Source organism: Embiotoca jacksoni, unplaced genomic scaffold (genome assembly GCF_022577435.1).
Source record: "Embiotoca jacksoni isolate LCO1_2020_lvr unplaced genomic scaffold, fEmbJac1.0.p SCAF_113, whole genome shotgun sequence".
Classification (NCBI taxonomy): Eukaryota; Metazoa; Chordata; class Actinopteri; family Embiotocidae; genus Embiotoca; species Embiotoca jacksoni.
The window spans coordinates 89447-97394 of NW_027185245.1; the positions used below are offsets into that span (position 1 = coordinate 89447).

The 7948-nt window shown below is 42.2% G+C and overlaps 2 protein-coding genes across 3 annotated transcripts; both read left to right on the plus strand.

Moving 5' to 3' along the window:
• Nucleotides 1-336: 336 nt before the first annotated feature.
• drc3 (dynein regulatory complex subunit 3) lies at nucleotides 337-4676 on the plus strand. Its single transcript, XM_069143697.1, has 13 exons — nucleotides 337-364; nucleotides 605-785; nucleotides 883-999; nucleotides 1130-1296; nucleotides 1430-1576; nucleotides 1762-1881; nucleotides 1965-2077; nucleotides 2169-2322; nucleotides 2476-2586; nucleotides 2813-2898; nucleotides 3187-3310; nucleotides 3873-4004; nucleotides 4122-4676. The coding sequence occupies exons 2-13, from the start codon at nucleotides 641-643 to the stop codon at nucleotides 4212-4214; spliced, it is 1509 nt and encodes a 502-aa protein (XP_068999798.1). The 5' UTR covers nucleotides 337-364; nucleotides 605-640; the 3' UTR covers nucleotides 4215-4676.
• Nucleotides 4677-7948, plus strand: gid4 (GID complex subunit 4 homolog). 2 transcript variants are annotated; one of them, XM_069143717.1, is made up of 6 exons: nucleotides 4677-5333; nucleotides 5846-5905; nucleotides 6721-6828; nucleotides 7340-7441; nucleotides 7534-7664; nucleotides 7764-7948. In XM_069143717.1, exons 1-6 carry the CDS (start codon nucleotides 5109-5111, stop codon nucleotides 7825-7827), a joined length of 690 nt encoding a protein of 229 aa, XP_068999818.1. In that variant the 5' UTR covers nucleotides 4677-5108; the 3' UTR covers nucleotides 7828-7948. The 2 variants fall into 2 exon arrangements, with proteins under 2 accessions (XP_068999818.1, XP_068999819.1); XM_069143718.1 differs by lacking the exon at nucleotides 5846-5905.

A 7948-nucleotide genomic window follows, 5' to 3' on the forward strand; every position in this document is an offset into this window, starting at 1 on the left:
AAAGCACAATTAATTGTATACACACGCAGGAAAATATTCAAATAATGATGACAATGCGCCTGAGCATTAATCATCTGAAATATAAAATGAACACAGCTGATGCTGCACTTTTGAAAAAGATGTTTAACCAAAAGAAACTGCGGACAAAATATTTATAATTATAACTAATCATTAATTTTGATTTGTGTTGTTCATATATAACTGCTTTGGGAAGTCAAGCTCAAAAGATTGCATTTTGAGGGTGACAATATTTTGTAAAACACCTAATCATTTGAGCGTACTTGAACGCAGCTTGAAATGAGCCTGTTGCTATGCAACAGTGTTTATACACCGAGGAAAGCGGTTACATACGGACTTTATCAAGGTGCTAAAACTGCTATTGTGTGTTTTTTTTAAGTACTGTATACTTGTAGTAAAACTGCTATTTAGTGATTTTACGTATTTCATATTTAAAACCGGTCTTGTGTGTTTTTAAATTAAGCTACTTTTGCATTGACAAAAACAACAGAAGCCGGATTTTGCTGTGATCGTTGGTGGTTATTAACGTTGGCTGATTTAGTCATTGAACTATCTTCATTAACAAAAATGTTTCCTGTTGTTGTAGCGATTGCAAACCTGCTCCCCACCCAGTAACAGCAGCATGAACCCCTCGCCTGACCAACAGCCCCTTTTGATAACTAAGGAGATGCTGCAGGAGGGTGTCGTCCATGAGAGTGCGACTCAACACCAGCGTTGGCCTGTTCCCGAATTTAGTGAAGTCCTCCACTTACGTCTGTGTTACAAAAGTGAGATAAAAACATATATATATATATATTATAAAATGACTAATCAGTGTCCGCATGTGTGATGAGTTTATTCACGTGAGTGGTTGTTTGTTTTCAGACATCGAGAAGATCGCGCAAATATGGGATTTCCTGTCTCTGGTCAGGCTTGACTTGAACTGCAACCTCATAGAGAAAATCCAGGGCTTGGGTGGTCTGATTAATCTGACATGGCTTGGTAAGATCAGACTTTGTATTTATATTATGCTCACGTTTTCTTATCAACCATTGGCAAAGATGTGGACAACATCTTATGTGATCGGCTCAGACACTAACCAGTAATAATCATTACTGAATGTGTCTTTTAGATCTGTCATTCAACAAAATCGAGAAAATTGAGGGCCTGGAGTCTCTGCAGAAGCTTGAAATGCTGAATTTGTCAGACAACAGGATCTCTGTCATTGAAAACATGGATACACTTGAGAACCTCACTCATTTCTACCTTGCAAACAACCTCCTCGGACAGTTAGACAATGTAACAATATTTAATTATAAAATAAAAAATAAATTAATAAAAGTGACATACTGCATTTGTATTGAAATAAATGTTACCGTCATATACTGGTGTTTCAGAACATAACTTAATGCACATCTAATGCGTTTAAAAGGTACTCTACCTCAAGAAGTTTAAGTTCCTGTACGACGTCAGCCTATTTGGAAATCCTCTCCCTGAGGAGGAGGGTTACGATTTTTTCATTGCTGCCCATTTTCCGAACTTGAGGCGCATAGACTTCAAAGTAATTGACGAGGACACGGTAAGTATAACCAGTGGTGCATTTAGACACAAACCCAAGTTGCAAACTACTGTAGTCGTTTTAAAACAGCATTTTTATACATAATTGTCTTTTCATTTTCGTGACTATATGCAAGTTAGTTTGAAAACCTTCCTCGTCGACATTTTGATACTGTACAAATAAATCAAATGTCTCTATGTATGCAGAAAAATGGAGCATCTATCAGATACGCGATTGCCTCTGATAAAATGAGACGAGAAGAGCTGCAGATACAACAAGCCAATGAGGTTCAGCAAAGACGGGAAGCTCAACTAAAATTACACAATGTAAGCTAACAGAAAGTTCATGTTTATTGATCCCGCTTTGGAAGTGTCGATGTGTCACTTAGTTTTTCTTTGTTTTTTTTCAGGATGCCTTTGTGGAGTTCCTCAATGGGCCCAGTCTGTTTAAGAGCATGTTCCAAGATGATCCAGAGGCAGAGACACTACACTCTGTTCCAGGAGTGGACTCTCTGATTGAGACATATCCTTTGCTGCCCTTGTTTTTATGCAGGTGTATTGACAGCGTACAAGCTGAGCAAATCATTCCTTGGATTTCTTAACCTTGCACTTACGTTTGAGCACCAAATGGTGGAGCTGTGTATACAGTTATTTGAAACAGGCATGGCTGACCATAAACAGAGAGAGGCAGAGGTGAACTCTTTCTTCAGTCACCAGAATAAGGCTGAAAGAGACTGCCAGCAGAAATCATCACAGATGTTGGACAAGGTTGGTCAGCAACACCAAGAGGGAAGCTGGGAGGACCATCATGTTGTAAATCTATCTGCTCTGGGTTTTCCAGCAGACTTACAGTATAGTTACAGTAACTCAGTAATGTCTGGTGTTAGTGATTCATATACGATTATGTTTTCACCATTATAGGGGACAGAGGATTTGAGGGAGGTATTAGACGAAGATATACGAGAGGTCAGGATCGAGCGGCTCTGTAGCAGTATCTTGAAGCTGGAGGTGGAGCTTTTCAGCCAGCTGGAGGTGAGTATGTGCACACCTTCTGTACTTTGTAAAACTTCCAATCTACAAAGACTAGTTTGTTCTGAAAACGTTTGAATTGGAGCCACTTCTTATGTTAGTGTACATAAATTATCCCAGATTCTATAGATGTAGATTGAATCATTTACTTTACTCCCATATGTCTGACAATTTGATCATGTACTTTTGTTTCACATTTACCCACACGGACGCCTGCTGTTCATTTCAGGATGAGATCCAAAAGTTGAACACCAGTTTGTCAGACATGGCTGACAATTTTAGCAAAACTGTGCACGCGACATATCCTTTTTTAATGTGAGTCAGCATCACAGCCTTGAATCATTTCCAGTCACACAGATTCATTACTGTTCTAACTGAACTGTTTACTGCATACGTAATATTTTGATGCTTGATGCAGTGCCAGATCAACCAACCAGAGTATCAGGGCAAAAACTACCTTTACTTTTGAACAAGATTGTAACTTAACTTTATTACTTTCTCTCAGTTGAATTTGAAATGGGTTACATTTAAGTCCCAGGTCAGATTTCTGCCGATTTTGAGTAATCCACTTCTATACAAAAGACGTCTTTGACACAATCACACATTTGCCCAATGTCGAGATCTGGAGGATGAATATAATCAGAAGGTGCGACAAGTTGCTATTGCAACTCTGGAGAAAGTGGCCATGGAAACCGAGGTGGAGAATATGCCAGTTGATGTCACAATGGTAAGTGTTATCCTTTTTAGACCAAACCAACTATACAAAATACAGGCTTACAATAATGTGACTGTGGAATTATTGGGATTGTCATAAGCAAGGCAAATTTATTTGTATAGCAGTTTCCAGCAACAAGGCAAAAAAAGTGCTCTACATAAGGCATGAAGGCATTACGATATATAAAAATATACAGAATAGAAAAATATCTGTTTTTTTCCGTCTCTGAGACAATTCAACATGTCATGTTGCATATTGTCTGCAAACTCTGCCATGTTTACACTCCAGTGTGCCATTCCAACCTGCATTTATAAAGGTTTAAAAGTCAGCTCGATGCACAATTTAGCATATATATGTAAAAGAAAATAACATGCAAAAATGAATTCAGCCGTAGCAGAATAATAGTGGTCTAAATGCTGATGAAAGACATCTGAATGGATCATGTGACATCTGAATGGGTCACGTGACATCCGAATGGGTCACGTGACATCCGAATGGATCATGTGTAGTTAAAATGGGGTTTATTAACAGTATCAGTGCTCTAATTCTTTACCTCCTATGTTTTTACGTGTAGCTGTTTGCCGACAAAGACATTGTGATGGATGCACTGGTCACCAGCCATGACAACCACCTGGTGAGGATCAATGACCGAGAGACTGAGTTGGTTACACGTTTCACTTCCTGGAAAGTGAACCTCTTCAAAGGGGTAGGGACATAGCAGACACCCTAATGTACTGCATATTTTGATTTGGATTGAAAAGCCTCTTCTCCTTGTCTCACAGTCTTGTTCTTTTTCCCTGTTTGCCTTTGTGGGTTATTACAGATTCAAAGCACAGAACTTGCGCGGCACCGCATGCGCATCTCAGAAATCCACAGATATGGAGACTATTTGAAGGAGCAGGTTGTGAAGCTTTAGTAGCATAATCGGTAAAAGATGGTTTTGGCGAATGTATTTTGTATTTTCACAACCTGCCTGGAGGATTGTAAAATGTCACAGTGTGAAAGTAAAAATATATCTTTTTTCATATGCACTAAAAATTTAACTTACAATTGCCCCTGTGCATCTATTTCTTGCTGCTTGTTTTAAAATAAAAAAGGATAACTTAGAAACAATATATCATTTGGGTTTCTTTACTGTCTTCCCAGTGCACGAAGAGCAGATTTTATTTTAAACTGAAAAAATTTGCAATAGATAATACATATAAGCACATTTATACTTATCAATTCAGTGACATCAATATTAAAAGAAAAAAAAAACCATACAAATGCTCTGAAAATAATTCCAAAATGTGTTTTTAAAATGTGACATACACAAGGGTTGAGTGTGGTAGAAACAGGATATGAGTTCAAATAAACATTGTATATTTTGTGTGCATCATATGGATGGTTGAAATGTGTTTTTTATTTATGTAACTATTCACGTTTTCTGTCTCCTTAGTTTAATGTTGTTGCGGAAAGCACGCTGAGTTCACCGGTTTATGAAACGTGCTCTCATACAAATAAAATTGACTTGACTTGATTTTCATCTGCTGATCGTTGTAGGACCACCGACTACAACTCCCAGAATGACTTTCGGCACATGATCCAATAAGAGTCCAGCTCGAGCCCAGCTCCAGTTTCCAGCCAATGAAATTCAGGGAAATTTGATTCTCAAATCAGCCGTTGCAGTGTCCCTCCTCAGCAGTCGGTTCATGGGCAGCTTACAAATTCGAGCAAAGTTTTGGACCTCGGGGATTTTGTGCAGCCGGCGGGCCCTCGTCTGTCAGTACCCTGTCTCTCTCCAGCGGCGGTGCGCTCAGTCACAAAGTTCATGACGGTTGCTGACGGTGACACCTTAGCGCTCATCATGCCTGTCCGAGCAGAGTGCTGCAGTACAACCGGCTCGGCCTGCACATCCTCGGCCTCGCTTGTCCCCCCCGCCCCGATCAACACCTACCAGCCGGGGGTGGCCACCTCGCTGCTGTACAGCGGCTCACAGTTTCGGGGTTACCAGAAAAGCAAGGGCAACTCGTACGACGTCGAGGTTGTTTTGCAGGTAATTTGCATCTGACGTGCTCCGGTCCCGTCGGGTGCTGTCATTAGTTTTGTTTGTTATTAAATGCAAAGTCAGCACATTTGTAGCCCTAGTCGCTAACAAAACCAGCCGTGAGCTGCTTCAGCTGTTATTTTCTTGCGCTACGACACTTTTAACACGTTGACCTCATTGCGAACCAGCCCTAGGCGACGGTGCTACGCTCCGGCATTTGTAATTTACCTCCCAATATGAAACGTTTTTCCTCACCTGTAGCGTGCGGCTTAACTTGCATACTTTCCACACACGTTAGCATTTTTGAGCAACAAAAGCTACTGAGCAGACTGAATCGGAGCTGCTTATGTTAATTTAAACAGACATATCAGCAAACCTCGCGTCAAATATATCACTCTGCCAGGTTTGCCCACTTGGTGAAGTTTTTACCTCTGCTCACGCCTCTCCTGCTGACATTTTTTTTTTTTTGATTTCAGACCAGAGAGATATAATTATCATCACTCTTGTTTGTTTTTGGACAGCATGTGACTGTAGAGGATTCATATTTGTGTGGATACCTGAAGATCAAAGGCCTGACTGAGGTAAGCCTCGAAACTAGGTCAGGTGTAGTAGGACTGACCTTTTTTTTTTTTTTTTATCACCTTTTTATTCCTTCAATGACTTGGCACAAACTGGTTCTCACTAGCTGGATGCAGTGTGACAGTAGGTGAAGACTAACGCGAGGCCACGCCGGGTCTACCTACCCACGCTTAAAGCACAAAGTGTTACATTATGCAACATATGCAAGGAAAAAGGTCAGCGGGATCCTGGAGTGAAAGATGAGTAGGTGTAGGTGTGTGTGTGTGTGTGTGTGTGTGTGTGTGTGTGTGTGTGTGCGTGCGTGCGTGCGTGCGTGCGTGCACGCGTGTGTGTGTGTGTGTGTCTCTCGATAGAGGTTGCGAGTCAAATTTAAACTCGCCAAGGCGTTGATGAGAAAATTAGGCCGAGAGGGCAAATACGTATTCTCTCGCATTTAACCGCGCGTCTATAAGGACACTAATTTGTAGTTAATCTGTACGAAGGGCGGTAAATGAAATTGCAAACCGATTTTGGACTCCGCAGCCCCGTTGGGAGTTGCAGCACAAGTAGTTCAAGCACATCCTGATATCCAAAGACACGCAGGTTACGTGAAAATTGACTTGTTACGTTTGTCACAAGGGTTGCGTCACACTCGCCGTAATGCATTTTCCTGCTGGTGCTTCATGACCAGCTGATCAAAGCTATAAGTCACAGGAAAGCTTTTGTGTCGCACAGCGGTGGATTTACGCAGCGCATGTAGACAAGCGGCTATTGGCTTCGGACGCACGTTCCCACTCGTCTGTGTCCTTTTTTTTCTCTCGTTTTGTTTGTGTGCCAGGAGTATCCGACTCTCACGACTTTCTTTGCTGGTGAAATTATCAGCCGAAAGAGGCCTTTTTTAACCAGGAAGTGGGACGCGGATGAGGACGTGGACAGGAAGCACTGGGTACGTTCTGCCGATCTTTCTCCTGTTACTCTGCTGCGGGAGGGCCTGTCGACGGTGACGGCCGCGACCAAAGAATTCAAAATGTTCCGCGTAAAGCATGTCGAGCAAATTTGGCGAGGTCGCCAGTTTGGCATTCGCAAAGTCGTTTTGGCGAATTTCTGCGAGAGGTTCGACGCCGAGGTCGCTCTCGGTGCGATGGAAAGGTCGCCGTTAAAGGTAACCGTTTGCTTCGGCGAAGACGCGTTGGGAACGCAAGTTGACCCAAACTGCGCTAAGCACCTGCGGCCCTTCGCCTGCCCCCGAACCCCCGCGTACGCTCGTACCTCCCGGAAAAAGCCTGTAAATTGTGGAACATCTGGCAAATGTCAAAACGAAATCTACGCCGAGGACCGACGCACGTCTCGGCGTGCAATGATCGACCGGAATAATCAAAATGATCACTTAAGGAAACGATATTTGCCATACTTTAGTTGAAGTTTCCTTTTTTTTTTTTTGTTGTTGTTGTTATCAGGGCAAGTTCCAGGCTTTTTACAAATATGCCAAAAACTTCAACTCCGATGACTTTGACTACCGGGCGCTGGAAAACGGTGATTATATCTTCATGAGGTGGAAGGTTGGTACATCATCAAGCTGCAAACGTTCATTTTTTTCTCCCTCCTCGACTCGGCGTTGGAGCACTGACCTCGGCCCTTCTTTCCCGCTCAGGAGCAGTTCCTGGTTCCGGACCACACCATCAAAGACATCAGCGGTGCCTCGTTCGCCGGCTTCTACTACATCTGCTTCCAGAAGTCCACAGCCACTATTGAGGGCTACTATTACCATCGGAGCTCAGAGTGGTAACTACCGGAATTAGAACCAAACTCTTTCAAGTGTTTTTTTTTTTTTTTTATCTGCATTTAAATACGTGTTTCTAATGCGTTTACTTACTTTTGCAGGTATCAGTCTCTAAGCCTAAACCATATTCGAGAGCATAGTATGCCTATTTATGAATTTCGCTGACATAAATGCACAGGAGCACTGAGCGAAGGAAGGGACGGTTCACGCTGCCCTGTGCTGAATTGGGATGGGAACTACGGAGAGCCCCTTAATGCCAAGAATGGAGGTGACCTGTTTTCCTCAC

Bases quoted from the DNA above. Each gene is read 5' to 3' on its own strand.
- drc3 (XM_069143697.1), top strand. From the start codon at position 641: ATGAACCCCTCGCCTGACCAACAGCCCCTTTTGATAACTAAGGAGATG. The intron at 1,297-1,429 runs GTAACAATATTT...TGCGTTTAAAAG, and splicing joins TCCTCGGACAGTTAGACAAT to GTACTCTACCTCAAGAAGTT. The intron at 2,587-2,812 runs GTGAGTATGTGC...TGTTCATTTCAG, and splicing joins AGCTTTTCAGCCAGCTGGAG to GATGAGATCCAAAAGTTGAA.
- gid4 (XM_069143717.1), top strand. From the start codon at position 5,109: ATGACGGTTGCTGACGGTGACACCTTAGCGCTCATCATGCCTGTCCGA. The intron at 5,334-5,845 runs GTAATTTGCATC...GTTTTTGGACAG, and splicing joins ACGTCGAGGTTGTTTTGCAG to CATGTGACTGTAGAGGATTC. The intron at 5,906-6,720 runs GTAAGCCTCGAA...TTTGTGTGCCAG, and splicing joins AGATCAAAGGCCTGACTGAG to GAGTATCCGACTCTCACGAC.